Genomic DNA, 23023 nt, shown 5'->3' on the forward strand with positions numbered 1-23023 from the left:
GGAGTGTTAAGCTTTACATAACAGAAATAGAAAGACAGCAGTGCAGTACGTAAGTACACTTAAGTACGTTAAGCAGGGAGCAAACATTAAAATAAGCTTAAATAAACTTTCTGCTCTGAGTGATTTTAATAAAGTGGCATTCAAACTCAGGAAATATTTGCACTAGTTGCATTTAGTGATTAAAAAAATGAGGATATTAGCAATGCCACACTTTACTTAATGTGGGCTGGATCCCTATATCCTCTGGGCATCATCATTTAGGGTACCACTGTGTGATGCAACGACCAATATTCATGCCATGTGGAACTATAGCAGTTATTATCATTACAATAAATTCACCTACTCTAAAAAAAAATAAATAGAGAAGACAGTTTCATATATCCAACCACACTCAGCACAGTGAACACCAACTGTTCTCTGACTTTTGTCCACTTTTGGACAAACATGGAAATGAGCTGAATTAAATTGATTATCAACTTTAAGAAATTCAGACAAACAGTTGTCCGTACACACAGCTTTGGGGAAAAATGGGTACAATATGTATTGTCCTTTTACATTTCCTACTTTTTCCTTTACCAAATGAAATATGCGGCTCTTTGTTGTCTCAAACTTTGCATGTTTGCTGTTGATATGAACAGGTATTGTACAGTAGATTTTTCAAATGAGAACGCTGTCTCCTATGAGAGATGTGAAAGTGAACCAAAACAATAAAGCTGTGGCTCATAAAACCTGCAACTGGAGGATGACATAAAAATCAGCAGAGCTGCGGGAAACTGCAGGCTCTGGAGATACTCCTCTGTGAATTCACCACTGCAGGCAACCACGATATTATCCAATGTTAATTCAAGAAAGACGATTGTTTCTGGTTTACACTAACGGGTACTGAAAGGGCTGACAGAGAAACCGTGGAATCTGCTCAAATTTGCATTTCACTTTAGCACTTCCTTTGGAATTACTGTAGAGAAGACACATTGGCATTTAACGACTATTGTGTTGGTTGTGCTTTGCTAATTATCTTTTTATGTGCAACTGCATTTTAACTATTGCTATACTGCATTAACATTCATAAGGGTAAGCTAATAAAATTCCAACTGACATTAACCCAGAGAGTGTAAAAATGCTCAAATATTGTAAAGCTACTCTTTGATTTGGTGGATCTAACCTATTTGGCCCGATGACCATTCTGTTTCCCTCATTAAATCTGGATGTGTCATCATTAGCTCTCCAGGTTGTCGCTGCAGCTGGGACAAATTTTTAATGGGGCAAATTAGCATTTGTTAACATCTACTCTGCAGGAGAAGTAAAACAAAGTCCCAACTCTTCATTAGCAGAATTAATCTTAAGTTTTTAAAGGTGTTTGGTTTGACTGTAATGAAAATACAAAGTGCAGCCTGGGTTTTAGTACTGCAGTCATGTAGCCATAAAGCAGTATTTTTTGTCTGAAAGAGAGTAGTTCACTGAATCTTGTTCTTGACTTGCTGTAATGGGCTAAGTTTCCATTCAGCTTAAACACTCCCAAGAAAATCTCCAGGACTCAGACGATTGGATTCCAGAAGTTTTTACTGGGCACTTTTTGTGAAACTGTAAACACAATACAATGAAATATACTGTAAACACAATACAATGAAATATATGAAATGTATTATAGATGCAATAAGCTCAAAGCATCTGGCTAATTATCACAGCTTGACAGCCTAGCCGCATAGCTTATATGAGACACAATAAAGTTAACCGAATAACAGACAACGGTTCAAAACGCTTCACCGCTTAATTGTACAAAATGAATTATACTCACAGACTATGCCTTAGCGAAGAGAAAAGGATTAATCCTGTAACGGCGGTTGAATGAGCCCACACGCTAATATCCCGAGTCACACAGTAGATTCACTTTCTGACTCTCAGCGTAAACTGCTCTCGTGTTGTCATGGTTACGAAAATACACACACCGCTCTAAGCTACGATAGCGAGATAAAGAGAACACAAAGAACACATTTCTGGGGGCATAACACTCCCCGCTTGGGGTCTTTAAGAGCCCACATCAATTGGCAGAGTCAGACTTTGGAGAAAGAAGCAGAACTACTTCTGTAATGGGACGAGAGAATCCTCTTCTATTTCCATCTTTAACGACCTCCACTTCGACTCTCCGGACCAGACCGTCCTTCCCTGGAAAGGCTTTCGTGATGATGCCCATGGGCCACTCATTTCTCTCTGCCCGATCATCCTTTAAGAGAACTACGTCCCCTTCTTGAAGATTCGGCTGTTTCCCTTGCCACTTGTGTCGAAGTTGCAGTGTTTTGAGGTATTCACGCCTCCATCTGTTCCAAAACATGTCTGCCAGGCCCTGAACTTGTTTCCACTCCTCCCTGAAGAGATCTGCTTCCTCGAACTTGCCTGACGGCAAAGGAGGCGCGGAGCCTGTTTTGAGAGTCAGGAGCATGGCTGGTGTGAGGATGCAGGGCGACTCGGGGTCGGATGACACTGGAATGATCGGCCTTGCGTTCATAATTGCTGCTACCTCGGCCATAAGCGTGGTCAGAACCTCGTGCGTCAGGCGAGACTTTCTCTGTTCAAGCAGCATGCAGTCCAAGATACGGCGGGCAATGCCGATCATCCTCTCCCATGCGCCACCCATATGGGATGCATGGGGTGGGTTAAACACCCAGGTGCAGCTCTGTTTACTGAGGTACTTCTCCACCCTGTCGAACCCTGAGTTTTCCTTGTCCATCCCCAGCTCACGGGAAGCGCCGACGAAGTTAGTTCCGCAGTCCGAGCGTATCTGCTTCGCGGGGCCCCTGACCGCAAAGAATCTCCTCAAGGCGTTAATAAAGCTGCTGGCACTCATGGCTTCGATCACCTCAATGTGCACTGCCCTGGAACACATACACGAGAACATCACCGCCCATCGCTTGGAGTTCGAAACTCCTCCTCTTGTGCGGCGTGAAACGATGCCCCACGGTCCAAAGACATCGACACCTATGTAGGTGAAGGGAGGTGCTACTTGTAACCGTTCTGCCGGCAGGGCTGCCATCCGTTGATGTTCGGCCTTCCCTCGCAGCTTCTTACAAGTGATGCATCCGTAGAGCAGACTGCTGATACAGCGTTTGGCTCCCACGAGCCAAAAACCTGCGGCCCGAACGGCACCTTCAGTAAGATGTCTCCCCTGGTGTTTTACTGCTTCGTGATAGTGGGACACAAGCAGAGTTGCGAGGTGATGCCGGCCAGGAATGATGATGGGATGAGTCTCGTTCATGCCTAAGCCTGACTGCTCGATCCGACCTCCTACCCTGAGTAGTCGATCCTGGTCCATAATGGGATGCAATCTCCACAAGCTGCTGGAAGATGGTATGTCGACTCCAGAACCGATACACTTGAGCTCTTCCGCGTAGCACTCACCCTGGACACTCTTTACGATGCACACTTTGGCTTTCAGCAGCTCCTCTTCTGTAGGACGACAGATGTGCCAGCCTCGACATTCGCCCTGCGTCGAGCGAGCGAAGGAGCTAGCTACGTGGATCAAATGTGCGATGGCTGCATGGAGTGTGCTGAACTTGGAGAAGCGTTCAAAGCGTTGAGGGCGTACCACGCCTTTAGCAACATGGGTGAGTTTCGTTGTCACCTGTGGACGCACTTCGGCATCGATGTCGGGGTCGACAAGATTGTACGTCTCTTGAAGCTCGGATGGATGCCCTGATGCGTCGCAAAGAAAGGCTGGTCCTTTGAGCCATGGTGTACTGCTGAGCAGGGCTGATGCTACAGCTCTTGACCCAACGTCAGCTGGGTTAAGATGCGTTGGAACGTACTTCCACTGGCCGGGACAGGGTGACTGAAGGATACGTTGGACCCTATTGTGTACGTAGACATAAAATCTCCTTGACTGGTTATGGATGTATCCCAGTACGACCTTACTGTCTGTGTAGTAGGTGATGTTGTCATACGTTGTGTCCATCTCTGCGACTATCATCTCGGCGATCTAGACGGCGAGCACAGCAGCACAAAGTTCAAGTCTAGGGACAGTTAGGCTAGGTTGGGGAGCCAACTTCGATTTCCCAAAGACAAACCCAATCTCAGTTTGTCCCTGCTTGCCAGTTACCCTGATGTAGGCTACGGCCGCTATTGCTCTGACGGATGCGTCGGCAAAGACGCAGAGTTCTCTCCTTAGGGCTCCTGTGGTGGAGAGGGACGTATAAGGCCGTGGTATTTGGAGCCCCTCCAGGTCTTGAAGAGACTGTTTCCATCTAGTCCACTCGGTCTCCATGTCTTTGGGAAGGGGTGCGTCCCAATCTTCCGCTTGCAAGGTGAGTTCTCTTAGGATCCGTCTTCCATCAACTGTGATGGGTGCTAGAAACCCTAGGGGGTCGTATAGGCTGTTCACGGTCGAGAGTACCCCTCTGCGGGTGAACGGCTTCTGATCGATCTCGATCTGGAACGTGAAAGTGTCCGTGCGCATGTTCCAGAACAGTCCCAGGCTACGCTGGATAGGCAGATCATCGATGGAGAGATCCAGGCCATTGAAATCCTGAGAGCGATCCTGGGAGGGGAATGCTCTGATGACCGCGGAACAATTTGATGCAACCTTGTGCAGCCTGAGGTTGGAAGCCGCGAGCATCTTCTGCGCTCGCTGGAGAACTGCGATGCCTTCTTCCTCTGTACTGAAAGACTTTAAGGCATCGTCGACGTAGAAATCGCGGTCGACGAATCTCCTAGCATCGCTGCCGTAGTCGGCCTCTGCTGCCTTAGCCGCCCGCCGCAGGCAATACACTGCGACGGCAGGCGAGGGGCTGTTACCAAAGAGATGCACCCGCATCCTGTAATCCACGACGTCAGAGGTAGGGTCATTGTCTCTATACCACAGGAAGCGGAGAAAATCCCGGTGGTCTTCTTTCACGATGAAGCAGTGGAACATGTGCTCGATGTCGGCGGTGATCGCAACCTGTTCCTTCCTAAACCTCATAAGAACACCTAGTAGGCTGTTATTAAGATCGGGACCACTGAGTAAGACATCGTTGAGCGATACTCCCTCATAGGATGCACTGCTGTCGAAGACCACGCGGATCTTGTCCGGCTTCCGGGGGTGGTACACGCCGAACAGGGGCAAGTACCAACGCTCCTGACCGGGTTGCAAGGGAGGGGCAGCTTCTGCGTGCGCCTTCTTGAGCGTCTTCTCCATAAACTCTAGGAAGTCGGCTTTCATCCGTGGTCGTTTTTCCAGTGAGCGCCGAAGTGAGACGAGGCGTTCGAGAGCCTGTTTCCTGTTGTTAGGGAGTCGCTGCCTCGGTGACCTAAACGGCAAAGGTGCGACCCAACTGTTGGAGCTGTCTTGGCAACACTCGGCTTCCATTATCCTTAGAAACTCCAAATCTTCCCTGGATGGAGCAAGTTTGTGGTCGTTGGGAGTGCGAGCGAAGACGGTTTGCCCCAAATTGTCTCCGATTAGCGTCGTCGGGGTTCGCGCTGGATGTTGTTGATAGTCACGTGCTTGTTCAAACACCTCTGTTACTTTCATCTGGTTGTTACATGGCTGGAGATGGCTTGTACGACCGTTCCCTAGAACGGCTGTTTTGTAGCTTCTCACCTCCGGTGGTCTGTGAGCACCTCCGAGGCACACGTCTCCGACGATGACCCATCCCAGGTCAAGCCTTTGGGCGAAGGGAGCATCTCCTGGGCCGCTTATTTGCTCTCGGACCTTGTGGACCCGTAAGATATCTCTGCCCAGTAAGAGAAGAATGCTGGCGTCTGGGTCCGGAGGTGGTATCTTGTCAGCGATGCGTTTTAGGTGGGTATGATGATAGGCCACACCGGGGGTGGGAATCTCCGCGCGGATGTTGGGAATTTGGTTACACTCGAGGAGTGTAGGCAGAGAGATACTCAGTTTCTCGTCCAACGGCTCTACGGTGTAGCCGCTGGCTCTCCTTCCTGATGTCTCCGTACGTCCCGCGCAGGTCTTTAGTGTGTATGAGTACGAGCGCCCGGGGATCTTGAAGGCTTCGAAGAACTCTGACCGCGCGAGGGAGCGATTACTCTGCTCATCCAATATAGCGTACATTCTCTTGGCTTCCTCTCTTCGTCCGTTTGGGAACACCCTGACGAGACAGATCTTAGCACACGCTCTAGCACTCAGACCTTCCCCACATACCTGTGTGCACGTTGCGTTGACCTCCTGGTTATCAGCTTTGTCCTCCTCCCCGCTATCCTCTGAGATGGAGGGGAACGATTTAGATTTCCAGGTAGGTGGGTGAGGGTGGAGGGCTGTCACGTGGGCAGCGCTACCACACTCGGTGCATGTTATCTTGGCTGTGCAGTACTTTGCAAAGTGTTCTGTTGACGAGCAACAGCGAAAGCAGACGTAGTGTTCTTTCAGAAGCTGTTTGCGATCATCTAAGCTCTTCTCGCGGAAACCTCTGCATTTCCTCAGAGGATGGGGTTTTTTGTGCAGGGGGCAATGTTTATTCGGGTCAATACGTTCCCTGCTTTCCTTAGACTCGAACTTGGCAGTGCCTGAGACTTGTGTTTTGTGGGTGTGAACGGACGTCTTCGTGGGCCTCTCCCATTTATTCATTCTCTCGTTTGGGGGGCTTGGCGTGAAGAGGTTGAAACTTGGGTCCGTACGTGCTTTCGCCTCGGTGCGGATGAAGTTCACCAACACGGAGAAAGGTGGGAAGCTGACGAAATGTTCTTGTTTGTATCTCGTCCCGTGGTATAGCCACTTTTCTTGTATGCTGTATGGAAGTTTCTCGATGATGGGCTTAATTCCTCTGGAGGTATCCAAGTACGACATGCCCGCGAGGTAGCCATCTTCTTTAGCGGCTTGTAGCTCTGACAACAGGTCGGCTAGATCCCGGAGTCTCCGTGGATCTTTTGTCGTGAGCTTTGGGAAGCTTTCTAGTTTGCTGAACAGAGCTTGTTCGACGGCTTCTGGGGAGCCATATAGTTCGTCGAGGCGCCCCCATGCTGAGCACAGTCCAATAGTTGGATTCCTGATGTTGACCGTTTTTATTCTTCTTACCTGCTCTGTTGACTCCTTTCCCAGGTGTCTGGTTAGGAGGTCGAGTTCTTCTGCAGCAGACAGGTCTAGATTGGCAATGGCGTTCTGGAATGATGTTTTCCAGGCCCAATAGTTTATTGGCTGGTCGTCATATGCGGTGAGACCTGAAGTCACCAAGTGGTTACGAGCGAGATATTTGATGAGGTCAGTGGTTGTAGAATGGTCGTAATCACCTCCGTAGAGTGTCCCGTGGATGGGCTGATGCGTGGGAAACGTAGAATCTTGTTTGGGGTTCTGCTGTAGGAGTGGAGTTGGAGGGGGGTAGAAGGGTGACTTGGAGCTCTGTCGTGTTGGTGCGTCGCTTCTCCAGGGGCCCTGAAGAGCTTGGTGTGGCGTAATAGCAGCAGGAGCGGCAGCTTGGGTCTGAGCCGCGTTATGCGGGTGAGTGACTGGCTGAGAAGGGGGAAGGTTATTTTCTGTAGCCGATAGACCCTTGGCGCTCAGGCTGGCCTGTTCGGAGACAAAGGCGGCTACGCGCTGGTCTTTGACAGACTGGCGGACCAGGCTGTTAACTTCGCTGCGTACTTCGAGACCCATATCCTGCAGACCAGCTACTAGGGAGTTCGCCTCAGCAACGGCGGCATCCCTTTCTTTTTCATCGATTAGTGCGTCGAGGCTGGCTTGAATACGTGCTTGCTCCACTTTAAGCTCGATTTCTCTTTTTGAATGTGCCGCTCTAGCTTGCGCGGCTTCAGCCTTTGCTTTTGCCATGGCAATGGCTATGCTGATTTTTGAGCCAGACGATGTACCAGATGAGCGACTGCTCCTTGAGCGCACACACTCTGACTGGTTGTCTCCATTTCCTTTGTCAGCATTGCTACGTTGTGACATTGCGTGTCGTTGGGTCTCCAGTATCGGGAGATGTCGGCTGCGGCGAAGTTTTCCGAGGCTATATTGGAGGCTGCTTATCTCTCGATAATGAGTAGCTCCGTACAGCGGCGATCCTCGTATCCCTATTAGCTGCGTTGCAGTCTTTTCACTGTAATGGGCTAAGTTTCCATTCAGCTTAAACACTCCCAAGAAAATCTCCAGGACTCAGACGATTGGATTCCAGAAGTTTTTACTGGGCACTTTTTGTGAAACTGTAAACACAATACAATGAAATATACTGTAAACACAATACAATGAAATATATGAAATGTATTATAGATGCAATAAGCTCAAAGCATCTGGCTAATTATCACAGCTTGACAGCCTAGCCGCATAGCTTATATGAGACACAATAAAGTTAACCGAATAACAGACAACGGTTCAAAACGCTTCACCGCTTAATTGTACAAAATGAATTATACTCACAGACTATGCCTTAGCGAAGAGAAAAGGATTAATCCTGTAACGGCGGTTGAATGAGCCCACACGCTAATATCCCGAGTCACACAGTAGATTCACTTTCTGACTCTCAGCGTAAACTGCTCTCGTGTTGTCATGGTTACGAAAATACACACACCGCTCTAAGCTACGATAGCGAGATAAAGAGAACACAAAGAACACATTTCTGGGGGCATAACACTTGCTACAATTAACAGTTTGCAGAAGGATATTTCTTATTTATAGGCGTCCCTATGCACTGCACAAGCTCAATAGTCGGTATTGTAAGAGGATGACAGGCAATTTCTGAGCTTCAAAGGCTTGGCAACAGCTCAGTAGAATTTAAATGACCTTAAAATTCACGGGTCTCATTTACAGAATTACTATGCAGAAAGGAAGGGATATTATCTGTATAATGTCATCAGAATAAGCAAATTTTTCACCTTTTATGCACTTTGCTCTCATTGTTGGCCTTGCATTTGAATATACAGTGTCCTCTGTTCTTGAGCCAAACTCCAAAGGGTGATAAGGAAGATATATTTGGCATCGCCTCTTCTCCGGTGGTGCTACAGAGCTGCTGGTCAGCCATCTGCAATCTAGCTATGACCGATGTGTCAGGTCCTTTCTGGTATCATCTGCCTTTCCCTATAGCACCGCCTGGTGCTGAAACTGTTGCATAAATAAGATGCTTGGCTGTTGCCCTGCCTTGGATTTGTTTACATATTTCTGCTGGCGGTAAACAGAGTGTGATGGTTTGGAGGCACTGAGAGGCAAAGTCCTGCTCTCCATCGGCTGTGAAGTGCAGCTGGCTCAACTGTACGTTCACACCGCAAGCAACACAATCAATCAAATCACCGGAAATTCACTAGTTTCGTATTGAGGTAAGCAGCCAGAGACATTCAGCCTAGACGTGGGGACTGGGCCAAGAAAATTTGGCCATGTTTTTCCTTTATGTGTTCATCAAGCTTCAACGGGTAGGTTTTATGTCTTCACTGTTTCCAATGTCAATTTCATTTTTATTCATAATCTCTCTGCCTGCCAAGTGCAGAATGGATGCAAAGTTTATTCTAGTCACTTATCACTGTCCGCATGGCAAGAATAAATATTTCAAAACTATTGGTACAACCAAAGTTTGCTAAACTAGTTGTTTGTTAAATCGGACCTTTTAACATGCATGAAATGAGAACATGAGTAAATACAGCCTGAGCAAGTTGTCACATTGTTCCATTTCCTGTGGTCTCCCAAAGAAGGAGATACTAATCAGTGAGAATAACCCTGACAGTTCAGCATGAAGGGACCTGTAGGATATGTACACTGAAGACAGTTTGAAACACTCCTCAGATGGACTTTGATGATACAAATCTTCATAGTTGTCATGTTTATGCCTGCGCCGGCACCATCCTCTCATTGCCAGGCTAAATGTTCAAAGGTAGCAGAAACTTTGTGTAACTCATTGACAAGGTAAAGCGAGAAAGTAAGAAAAAAAAAACTTGTATCGCAAACTTCAAAGAACCCCCCAACACTTCAAAAGCTTCTTCACGGTTCGGTGACTAATCTTCAAAGTCATGCCAAGGATTGAACTGATAGTGCCGCTGTGTATAGCAGGTACAAACATCCTTGTCAGTGCCACTGAGGTGTGAGGTGTAGAGAAAGGGAGAGGAGATAATGCCGGAAGCTAATTGAGACAAAGTCTGTCCCTCGCCTGTGTGAAATACAAAGCTTCTGGCTGCAGACATTTGGTAATTACAGCTGCTTGAGATCAGTCAAACGTAGTCAGACATTTAGCTAAAATAGGGAATTATTAGTAATTCCAGAGGTTCACTGGAGAGCTTACAGTAGATCTATGTTATCTTTTTACTACCTTGTGCGTCAGAGAGATCTCAAGAAATAGTTGGGATGAAAATCTTGTTGAATGACACATCTTTAGGGAAATGTTCATTAGGGACTTCTACAGTCTCTCTACCTGCACCTGTTAAATCAATATTCCCCTACTAATTAACACCACATGTGTCAACTGCTTCATTCTCACACAGGCTTCCTATTTCGTCTTTGTGCGGCAGAATCGTGAAAATAATGAAATATTGCCAGTAACAGTATGGAAGAATGGAGAGAAAACCTGGGTGTAAGAGCTAGAATATTTCATTACTGCATCCTTGCAGGCTTCTTTCAAATGACGAGACAAAATCACTCATGTGTCTAATTGGTGCATATAAAAAGACTGTAAATATGAGAAAAATGGTTAAATGCCATAACGTCTTGATGACTCATCCCACCTTAAAACAAACTGTTCATATGAGTTGCTCATATGAGAGGCCACTGTTTTGTGCATTTTGTGACAAAATATGTCTTTTGTTGGTGTCACATCCATGCCTACTTTTCTGTAAGCCCCCCATGACCATTGCATAATAGTATTAGTCAGTATAAAAGCTAGTGAACTGAGAGGTAGTTCTTTCACTAATACTGTAGATTGTAAAGCTCTTTAAGGGTTTGTGATTTGTAACATTACATTAAAAATGTGTTTTTGTCAGACTGCTTATTAAAAACAGAGGTAGCCACATAAATGTCACACATTGGTTTGTGAAGCCCCATTGCATAGCACATAGGTCACCAACATGTTGACGTGGGAGTGTTAACATTTGGGTCATTTATTAATATCAAATCAGCATGGGCCTTCTGCTCAGTCACCTTTGATTTCCTTAAAAATGTCATTGTCCAAAATTTGGAAATATATAATGACTGCTGTGAAATTTTACCCTCATATATCAAACACTTTTCAAGATATATATTGGAAAATGAAGCATCGACCCACTTTCAGCATGCTTTTGTCACACTTTGAAATTGGAGGCCATGTTTAAACATGAATATCAGAAAGACTATTAAGGATGAGTTTAGACTTCTAAAGTTGTCTGTACCACATAGCACACCAAATTATTTATCAAATAATTCTATAAAAGAAATGCTTCAAAAGCTCACACAAGTTACACAACAAGTTGCTGCTGCCAAAGTTAAAAAAGATGAGTTATCTATAAAACCAGCTCCTGTGCAGGTTTTCTGAAGGGGTAAATTAGCTAGTTTTGTAGCCGGCTGTGAACACACACATTTTTTCTGTGGTAAATTTAGTCATTTTAACACGGGAGTCTGCTGGGACTGACTTGTTTTTGGAGAACGTCTGAAGTGGCCACTTAAGGCTTGGAGGTTGCCACTTGGGTTTCATACATGGAAATTGAAGCTCACTGTGCAGTGAGTTCTGATGAAATTGCTCTCCATCAGAGCAATATGCACTCTGCAACATTAACGCTGTTTTCCTATACAATGCTTTATTGCAGTTATCATCAATCATCCTTTCAAACAAAGTTATGCAAAGATCGTCACACAGAAACAGAGGACATATTCACAATGAGTTTGTGAATATGAGAATGAGAATATACAAACAAAATCACATGTTTGTATATTCACCATTAGGTTTCCATAAACCAAGCAAAATCTAGGAACACTGCCCTGAGAAATGTGGACCTTTGTGCATTTTTGCAAAGATGATTTGCAAAGTCATTCTAAAATATGCACATCAAAGTAGCCTCATTTAGTGAGAGGCCTCTTGTGAAAGACACCGTCTCCACCCTCAATCAAAGGACACTTAGTAGATCCTGAATTTAAATCTGAACCTAGATAATCCAGGAGTCCCCAAAAAGCCACATTTCTACTACAACTGACATGATGCATTTCATAGACTCACTAATGCCTGTAATGAATTTAAATGCAATGCAAAGGAGTGTAGGGCAGAAGAAAATAAAAAAGAGAACACTCATGTAAACACAGACAAAAGCAAAAACAAGCAAACATAAACAAAAACAGAAAGCAAATGATATGTATTGAGAAAACTGAATCTTCAACATCTATATTTAATTGGCTGGCTGCATGTGGTGTCGCCACTGAAATTGGCTCCCACCCTCTCCATCTGTAATTAGACACTTCATCACACCCCCACAAGCCTGTACTGCATTTGTACCATAACAGTAAAGCACAATTAAAACCGTCTCAGTGTTTGCTGACAGCTATAGTCTTTAAGAGTTCACTGGCTATCTAAACAATTGAGAATAAAGAAGAACTGCAAAGACAATAAGATAAAGGCAGTGATACCTTACTTAGAGATTAATGTCTCTTACAAATGGCCAATGCAAACACAGTTTCAGCAGGTAGTAATTTGCTTTTAATTCTTTCTACTCTGAAACAGACAGCTCAATTACCCCAGCCAGTAACTGAAGCCACAGATGCAGATTTTTAAAACATTTGTTACTTGGAGCCCAAGGGAACCCTTAAGGGCCTCCCCGGGCAATGAAGCCGTCATCATGCTTCATGAGGTGTAGCAGTTTCTTTTCTCGTCTTGCTCCGGCATATTTCCATTTATCACGTCTACTGATGCGCAGTGTAAGAGCCACACACTTCAGCAAAATGGATCAGAGTGTAAGGGCTTTCAAAGAGAGGGAGACATATTGAATATGCACACACAATCATGCATGCTTTCTCAAATGTGTGTACCCCCAAATAGTACGCAAACACGAGGACATGGGCATACACAGACACACGTGCATAAAGTCAGTCACACACTTGTACACAAACACCGCAGACATAAAAGCAACGGAGAGCCTCACACAGCAAGACGATCACAGGCCTCGAAGTATAAGTTTTGACAGTTTGACAGCATATTCTGTCTTTTGTGTAGCAGAGGAGGCTTATGGAGTCTGGCTGCTGCCCTCAACACTTCTTCTCCTCTTGCATTAATGAAATAAAATGCACCATATGCCTTTATGCACAATGCCGACGAGCATGAGAAACTTCACTTGCATCAGACAAAATAAACAATACACAAAAATAGACATTAAAAAAACTACCATCTTAGTAGCTCGCTTCAAAAAGCAGCAATGCCATATGTATTTGAAGGGTTTCTTTTCAAAGGAAGACATCAGTCATGCATGGGGTAAAATGACACCTATACTCGCTCAGAGTGACTGCTGTCACAAAAAAGGCTCAGATGTTACTAAAAGGTTTAAAAACTCCCGTCTAAGGATTTATTTATATCTAAGCAAAGTATCACTCCCGTTAGAAATAATTACATGTAAAACAGCCTTTGAAGCACTTGTAGTGACTGAAAGACTTCAGATCCTTTTAGCAGCACACTGGATGACATGTAAGCCTTAAAGCACTGTGCAAAAGCCTGGCCACATAACGACATTCTAGCTGTGGATGAACGCTCACATCCTCTTAGCAGCAATACATGAACTGAGACGCTGAAATGGCATAAGTTCTTATGAGGGGAACGTTGCTTTGAGGGAGATGGGCCACCTTTAAATGGAAACACCACTGGGGCTGTTTTTCAACTGTCATCGGCCCATGGGACAAATATTTCCCACTGTCAAAATGAAATCCATCGCCATATTCAGACAGAGCAAAGGTTACTTATATGACTTCTGCAAATATATATATATATATTTAAATATATATATATATATATATATATATATATATATATATATATATATATATGTATATATATATATATATATATATATATATATATATATATATATATATATATTAGTGGATTAAAAAACAAAAGCAGAAATCAGTGCACACTGAGAAAAATGTTGATGCATGGAATCTTACCCAAGAAAATTTGACACTTAATACTTAGAAAACGCTCGCATAAGTTAAGGTGAATTAAACTGCTAAACCTTTGATATTGTGCTCTCTGTCACCTTCTCATGCTTTATCACATCGTCCCTTTCGTCACTTGTTTGTTGCCGTGAGAGACAACTCGTACGCCCTAAACAATGTCTGTCACATTGCATTATTACTGCCGATAGAGTGCCGGATGAATCGTCATACAAATAAAATGCTGTGCTACAAAAGGGTGGAAGAGGTCACAAAATGATCAAAGAATTGAGGGGAAATGGATGACAGATGGGGTCCTTTTTTGCCTCGCAACACCAAGCCCGGAGCGCTTAAACCACATAGATAAACAGCTTTTTCATGGAAGAGTGAATCCTGTTAATTTGTGGTGGTGGGAGAGTAATAACAAGTATTACACAATAATAGGTTTCCCAATGTGCTTTCATTTTTTGCCACCTGAAGTGTTTTTTACAATCCTGTAATCAGGATAAAGTGAATCACCCTAAAAATCAAACTCCTACTTATCACACGCTGTTATTATTTCCCTGGTTGCAAAGTTCTCGATATACTTTAGAAATACTATAAACACTGTCATGTGATAATCACCGTGCGATAATTCCCTACTTTGCCTTGCAGAGCTGAAGGGGATTAGGCCTAGGTTTCCTTAGCTAACCTAATAACATGTATGACAGAGCTGCAGGCGGCTTAGTGTTTACTGCCTCACATTTCTCAGTGGAGCGCCAAGTACAGCATTGACAGACCTGATGTTTTTCTCTCAATCACCTTTGCTCCTTCTCCAGTTAAATCCCTGATACCTACTGCACTGCACCCCTCCTTCATTCTCTGCCTCTCTTTCTGACTGCACCACCGACTGACTGGTGTGCTTCATAAAATGTAGCATGTGGCAAACATGCTACATGCTTTAGCTTAGATATAGTTTGGTTTCCATAAAAGTCACTGTTAGAAAACTTGCCTGTGGGCAAGAATTTTTAATAATCTTGAAATAATCTGCTGACCATGTGAGATTTTTTATTCAGCCCAGGCTGAATGATGGTCTAACTCTTCAACTGATTTGTCCGGAAAGCTTTATTAAGGACTGAACACATGTGAGTGCAGCTCAGTAAAGTCCATATCTGTAATGGACTTAATGTAAGGGGAAAAAAGAATAAACTCAGTAGCACTTCTTTACCAATAAGATAAAATCTTGGAATCTTTAGTGTCTGTATAATCTCTATGTAAAGATATCTGCATATAAGCATGCAGAATGTGTAGGCAAAAGACTATATTTTTAACAACAAAAGCTGGTTTAGGTTTGTGTAGTTATAATTCAAGTAGTTTTAACCAGTTATGTTTGAGAAGTGTTTTTATTGTATGAAGTGTTTCCTAAAATGCAACCTTGCAATCATAGACTAAATTGTTTCTTGAATATTGCAGGGTTTAAATCTTATACAGTGATATGTACTCACTGGTTGAACCCTGTTTGCCTTCAGAACTGGCATAGATTCAAAAAAGGTGCTAAAAAGCATTGCTCTGAGATTTTGATCCATATTAACATGACAGCAACATACAGATGTAGTAGGTTTGTGCAATTCCACACATCCCAGAAGTGCTCTATTGCATTGAGATCTTGTAATTATAGAGGTCTTTTGAGTGACCTCATTGACATGTTCAAGAAAATGGAAAAGGCATGATCAGAAAAAACCTCAGGTAGTCTGTGGATTTTAAATGATGCTCACCAAGACAGCCAACTTCAAACACTGATATGAAGCAAGATGGATACACGCTTTCATGTTGTGTGCATCAAACTTGCCCTTTGGAATTCCAGCCTTCAGTTACCTATTCTTTGTTGACAGGAGCAGCATCTAGCATTTTTTTCTGCTGCAGTTACTGCTGCTTAAAGCAGCCATTTTCCTCTCACCTCTGACATCAATGGGGAATTTTTATTTAGAGAACTGCCACTCACTGGATATTTTCTCTGTTTTTGGATCATTTATTGGTAAATCCCATCAGTAGTTTCAGAAGTCCACAGACCAGCTTTTTTGGTACCAACATTCATGTCATATTCCGATTCACAAAAATAATTTCTCTTTCCCATTCTGATGCTAAATTTGAACTTCTTGACCATGTTTGCATGCTTAAATGCACTGAGCTAGCGCCATGTGACTGCATTAATGTGCGGTTGAGTAGGTTTACCTACAATGCTTGATGACTGTTGTTGTGAAGTTGCACTATATAAATAGAGTATATAAAGGTTGTATTCCATGGTAGTTTTTGTCTGAAAGCAAAAATGAGAAGTTGCTGCATCGTTTGACCATGTTTGTTGCAACATTTATTAGCCACATGTATTAGTCACAACACATAATGTTAGTGGCTAATGGAAAAAAAAATCAGCTGATCTTAACTTGCTAGCGTTACCGTAATTTGAGTTATCATGACAACTGTTATTGTACTTCCCTTACACTAGCTTAAAGTTGTATGGTAGTTTCTATCATTGCCATTAAAATGCCAAAGTTGTTATCACTGTGGGTAAAAAGTAAGCCACGCCACGAATCATCAAACGATAGTCGATAGATTCCCAAATCAGTGACATCAAAAAATAAAATCAGTATTTACGCTCAATGGGTGCTATGTATAAAGAAACAGCTCGTTGTCAACAATCTCAACTATTAGGTCACTGAAAATTATAATATACAATTTAAATATGAAATTCAATAAATAGAAGTTAAAAATCTGCCTTGCAATTTTTTAAGGAAGGAATCATTTTTGCAAGCTTATTGAATGAGGATGAAACACTGTTTAAAAGTGTACTTGAATATATTTTTAGCCAAAGATGGAATTAATTTTTTGAACCTATTAGCAAGGCTAAAAATCTCATCAGAAATGGCCCACCATTTGTATGCATTAGGAGACATGTTTGCAGCCTTTTATCCCTGTTTTATCCTCATCCAAGTGCTGAGTGACATTTCTGTCCTTTTTGCTGCTAAATGCCCTTGTGCTCGCTGGATAACCACTAGTTGTGTCTGTCTGCTGTTCTCTCCTGGGCACGTGGCTTACAGAGAGTTCTTCAGTTAATTTTTGGTGAGCAAATTATTGAATCACAAAGATGAGAAAAGCTACTTTGAAGTGAGATGAATGGGTGTGATATTATGAAAGCAAATATTAGAACTGCTTTTCTTGGTTTTACAAGTAAGATACACAAAATCTCTGCTGATTATTTATGCACCCCTTAATTTTAAAATACAACTGGCCTGAGATATGTTTTATTCTCTGTCTTCCAAGTTAGTTACATGTCACATATTTTCAAGTCAACCACTCACAACAGCAACTTTCCTGTAACAAAATATAATAATTGTAATCATTTCTAATGACTCTTAGGGAATGAATAAAAAAAAAAGGTCCTTTGCTTTATCTAAATTTGGTATATTGTGAAAATTAATTTTGGTTCTAGCCCTCCTCATAAACTGGTACTTTGTCTGCAATCCAACAAGAGAAAAGAATGATTTAGAATGATTAAAGCTTGGAAACACAAAAACAATATTGTCAAAGTTATAAAAACAGCTGTGCATTGCTGTAAATATGGCTATGCTGCTTTTGACGCCACTGTCAGTTCAGATTACCACCTAAAAGATGTCGACTGTCGTCCAATTGTAAGCACCAATTCTGCTATCCTGCCTGGTTGTCAGCAGTCTTCACTGATAATAATAATTTGGGTTATGAAGCAATAACTGTAAGTGTTTTTTTCCCCCTCAACACACTTGGCAATGGTAAATCTTGGTTATGAGCATTATAATAACAAAGGCGACATTTATATGCAGAAGGCATGTAATAACTTTCTCCTAGTAATGACTCACCCAGAAGCGCATTGATGAAAGAGCATTCAGGTGTAATAGACAAGCAATGAAAGAGAATATGATGAAAAGTACTTAAATGTCACTTTTATTTGCACAAGATTACAAACATAACAAAAATGTTTCCCTTCCTCTATGATTGGTTTCGTTTGCCTGCTTTTATTTCAGTTGCTGGCACGTTTTCTCACAGTGCAGTAAAAAACCTATGCTGCTAAATTAGCAATTACTGCAGAGTTATGAATAGTCACTGGTAAACAGAATTTACCTGATGACACTTAGGTCACACTGCAGCTTTCTGCAGTCATAATTAATAGCTTAAAGCTCCAGTAGTAACAGTAGTGGGCACAAACACACACATAAAATCACAAGAACTTGAAAACAACCCTCCTCCTGCAGCTTTACTTTATCTATTATCTGTTCTAAGCCCTTCCTACCACCAGACAACTGCACAGCTTTTTTCACATCCTTTATTCGAGCTTCTATTTTGCTTCTTCATTTGCAGTATTTATTCTGTGCTTGTTGTGAATTAATATACAAGACAAAAAATGTTTGCATGTGTAACTAATGTGCCCAGTATGTTAACTGCACACCACTGTACACCAAAACTACCACTACTCAAATTACCTAACAAATATAAATGGTTGCAGTAAAATGAAAAACAGAGTTTTTTAGGCTTATTTGTTGGCAAGCTACTCAATCAAACACCAACTTTTTCATGTTGACAGGTCCACAGGTTTGGCTATGGTAGAATGAAGTCAGGCATCAATGAAAAAAGGATGTAAAACAAATAGAAACAATCCCCTGGACATCCTTATGTAGGACAGTTCCATCTAAATGGCTTAGTTTCTTATCATGTGGGAAAATCTCTGAAGAGGTTGAAGTTGTAAAGAGGTCATATTTCCAACTTAAGAAGGAGTGAACGAGACTTGCTCACTCTCTAGAAGAGATGCCTCTTTCCAGGTCATAGCCTGGTCTCTCAAAACAGGGCAGTGAGCATATTAGAAAAGGTAAGCAAGTTATAAGTGTTAGATTTCATCAGAAACCTTGACGGTGTGTTGGACTTGCCTTCCTTTTATAAAAATAATTTGAAGTTTAAAGATTTGCTGTGGCATCATATCAGATGGGAAATTAGTCAGTGCATGGAGGATAGACAAGCAAAATACATGTTAAAAATAATCTCATGTCAGGTGGGAAGTTCCCTAAAGAGGCCACAACTCCTGCTTGTTCAAGATGCAGTGAAGGACACTTGCTCATTTTCTGCATGTGGGGTCCCATTTCCAAGTCTTACCCTATTCCCTCAAACTAGGGCAGCATAGGTGTTGGCCAAATGCCAGGGTATTGATTTTATGGCAGTTGTGAGAGTTGTAACAGATTTGTAAGCAGCAGACTACAGTTGCAGCTCCCATTCACCCTCAGGCTTGACATACAGTATGGACTCTTAAGCATTTTTCTAAATTGTTTTCATTGTAATGTGCTTTTTTTTTTTTACTCTTCCAATGGTTCCACAGAGTCCCGTTCTAATAGATTTAACTTCTCTCTGGGACAAATTGCTTGCACAATATTAAGTACAAAAGCAGCGCTGCCTGGCTGTTGATAAATTATGCAGCCTTTATTGTTATACCTTGTTGCTTGGTTCGAGAACTCTTCAAATCCCCTTACTTAGCTTTATATGTTTCAAAACACACCAGCCAATTAGGGGAAAGAAATAAAGGAAGGGTGGCTTCAGATGTGTTATCCAGTTGTATTTTGGATATGTTTTTTTTCCCCTGTTGACCTTGTTTGTAGCCCAGATATTTTAAACTTTTATGTGCTTCTGTTTTTCATTTTAGCTATTGAGTTTGCCCATAAAGGCCTCTTGTAATGGAAGGTTTGCATAAAAAAGGACCAGAAGTTAAAACATGCAAACGTGTTAACACCTCAGTATCAAGACTCGCTTTGTTCAGATGTAAAATGGTATTCTTGTCAGGGTCTTTGTATTGTAAATGAAAGTGGGCAAATAAGCATAATGGCTATTCATTTCACTGAAAAGATTTTTATGGATTCAGAAAAGTGTGTTACTCCAGCATAATGTTGCCTTTAACACTTATGTAATGTAAGATCAATACAAGGTAAATTCTTACAATAACCAGATTTTTTAAATGGTATAGCCATGTATGCCAATACTCATCCTATATGAATTTTTAAAAAGATAGTCACTGACAATATGTATGAGTAGTCAAGGTGAAGTCATGGCAATGCGCCCTCTGTCAGATCTAAGGTTTTATATATTACGACATACTAAAAATGTTCTTATCAAGTCTTAAAATAAAGTAAATACAACCTCAGATGAACAACAACACATGCCATATTAAACTCTGTTGTCATGTTTTTAACAAAAACTAAGCCAAAATGCAGAAGCAATGTCTGAAATAATGCATATATTTGATAACTATTGGAGCCACTTATCAGCAGTGATAACATAAAAAAGAACTTGGATGAATTTTGTTTTTTTTTCATTGGTATAACATGTTTGTGGTAATATGCTGTGTTTAGTTTTCTCCAAATGTTGTGCTGTGCATTACGGCCAAACATTTCCACTTTGCTCTAAACTCTCCAAAGGACGTGGTTCCAGTAATGTGGTTTGTTCACATCCAGCTTTATAAAGCTAAGTCAAAACTGCCATGTTCTTCTAAAGGAGAAGAGGGCTCTGCCTGTTCAGTCTTCAGTGTACTGTTACAAACTTTAACATATAACTCAGGGGTCTCAAACTTAAATGAGCTGTGGACCACCGTTGTCTCGTTGGTGGGCCACTTTAGTGTTTAAATAGTACAAAAAAAACAAACAAATAAACAAGAAAACACCCACAAATATTAGCAAAAATGTGTTTTTTGTTTGTTTTTTTTGTTTTTTTAAATTTCAAGTACTGTATAAGGAGACACTTCTCACTTTACATCAGACATGCTAACTGAAGCCTTTGGTCAAACACATGGCAGCACTTCTTCTATAATTTTGGTCATATTCAACAAAATAAAAATGCAGACATACACATTAGTTTTTGACTGCTAGTGAACATTGTTTTCCCTCAACATATTTGTACTCTCTGCTCATATTGCCTTGATAAATATTTTTTTTCCTTTTAAACAACTTATTTTAACATTGCACTAACTAAAAAAGTAACATCAAGGCCAAACTGCATTATAGCAATAGCTCTTTCTCTAAGATAACTGCACGTCTTTCCTCTTTTGCATTGTGTTAAAACACACGATCAATGCCCCAGACCAACAAACTCCCCAAACAACTGCTTTTGTAGAGGTGCTCACACTTGCTGATGATCAGTCAGTGTATTTTGATTATCAGCGCCTTGCTGCTAACTCCTCTAGAAGCAGGGAGGGTGTTTCACATACTGCTTTTATATTTTGGCTTAATTTTTATTAAATAAATAGCAACACAATAAATTATATGATATTTGGTCATTCATCTGAGGTTGTATTTACCTAATTTGAAGTCCTGCAGAGGAATAGATTATTTTTTTGTTATGTTCTCTTACATAAAACATTACAATTTACAAGAGGTGTACTTTCTTTTTTACCATGACTTTACACACGTCTGCAGGAGTCTGACTGTGAAACAGATGTTTTGGACTATCACACTTAAATCAAACACATAGTTAATGACATAATTGTTTTTTGTGTCAAACAAAATGCCAAAGTGGGTTATTTATATCAAATGGATTAAAATGAAACCTTTTCTTCACGGGGATGTTTTGAAACACTTCATTTGTTCTGTGTAGGGAATCACAAAAGAGATTCTTGAAATTCGGCTGGATTTTCTTGCTTGTGTCCAAAGGGGATATATTCATCAACACCCAACTGTGTCTCCAGATGCCGCAATCTTTACACTTATGCTGGTAATCAATATGAGTGCTGAAGTGTGCTGGTTTGTGCTGCTGGGTCATGTTTACCAGTGTATGGCAGACACAGATCTCTATTTGCTGGCGTAAAGAATTCTCTCAAAATAACACGAAGCAGACAGAAACTGCTGCTGGTACGCAGCTTTGTGTTTCTGTAAGTACCACATCTGTCCTGTGTCCAGAGGAAACGCATGCAGTTGAATGACATGATAATGTCATATAATCAGATTATATAACACTTGATGACTATGAAATTACATGTGGACATTTCCACTGATAGCACTAAGTGTATATCTTTAAAACCCCATAGGTTTATTTGCGTTATTATACACTCATGCTACTTGTTTAATTTACAAGTACATGCTCATCCTGTAGCATTGTTTGCTCTGCTTGTTGCTTTGTTGGCAAAAAGATATACTTAATCACGTTACCAAGAGTGAAAAAACTGAAAATATAGACGTTGTAAATGTTTATATGAATAAAGATAAATAAGGGACTCATTGTGCGGTTGTGCAGGAAAATGTATTTAGCTCTATGCATGATTAAGGGAATATGTGAGCCATCTGTTGTACAAAATAAATATACTGCTACACTCATCATTCAGACACTTACCACCCCGGTTAAGTGTATAAGAAAAAAAATGCAAGAGTTTGTTTGAATGTGCACCCTCAGAGTAAAAGAGGATCTCAGAATGTAACTTTAATTATGGTTGTTATAATTTATGTATACATGTCAGTAACATGCACCTCAACAAAATGGATATAATGGCATCCTGGAAAAATGGTGATTTCTTTACGGTGGACTCATTCACATGACGCAACATCCCATTGCTTTTATATTAAAGTTTTCCTGAATTCTCTGAATACAGTAAACCCGACTTTGTAAGTTAATGTGTGAAATTATGTAAATAAATATTCAATACATATTCATATTCATAGTAAATATCACAATCTGGAAATATCAAATGTATCACAAATGAATATATTACATATATATTAAATTATACTACACCTTTATAAGTTGGTACCGTTGTCTAAATGCAAGGTTATTGGTTATTGGCACCATCGGTAGGTGGCCGCTGGGCAACATGATGACATCATAATATCCCATATAGATAAGAACATTCAGGGTCCTAAGATGTAACTATGCATACACAATAGCTTTATGTAATAAACAAGATTGGGACAAATACATTTTCGTGTATTAAGCTAAAGTTGCTTTCATATTTTTTCTTCTTATTTTTTTTTTTTTTGCTAATTAATTTTTACT

The 23023-nt window shown here is 41.5% G+C and overlaps 3 protein-coding genes across 4 annotated transcripts in view; all 3 read right to left on the reverse strand.

The window, feature by feature from the left end:
* Positions 1-23023, reverse strand: part of ralyl (RALY RNA binding protein like) — a 145776-nt gene that overhangs the window by 92736 nt on the left and 30017 nt on the right. The gene's annotated exons all lie outside the window — the stretch shown is intronic.
* On the reverse strand, positions 1500-4342 carry LOC308386146 (uncharacterized protein). Its single transcript, XM_080865465.1, has 2 exons — positions 1796-4342; positions 1500-1581 (listed from the first exon to the last, which is right to left on the reverse strand). The coding sequence occupies exon 1, from the start codon at positions 3959-3961 to the stop codon at positions 2039-2041; it is 1923 nt and encodes a 640-aa protein (XP_080721591.1). The 5' UTR covers positions 3962-4342; the 3' UTR covers positions 1500-1581; positions 1796-2038.
* Positions 3971-8547, reverse strand: LOC308385286 (uncharacterized protein; the record flags this gene model as incomplete). Its single annotated transcript, XM_080864127.1, has 3 exons — positions 8339-8547; positions 7216-8124; positions 3971-7146 (listed from the first exon to the last, which is right to left on the reverse strand). Exons 2-3 carry the CDS (start codon positions 7871-7873, stop codon positions 3971-3973), a joined length of 3834 nt encoding a protein of 1277 aa, XP_080720253.1. The 5' UTR covers positions 7874-8124; positions 8339-8547.

The sequence above is a fragment of the Rhamphochromis sp. 'chilingali' genome, assembly GCF_963969265.1.
Source record: "Rhamphochromis sp. 'chilingali' genome assembly, chromosome: 18".
NCBI lineage: Eukaryota > Metazoa > Chordata > Actinopteri > Cichliformes > Cichlidae > Rhamphochromis > Rhamphochromis sp. 'chilingali'.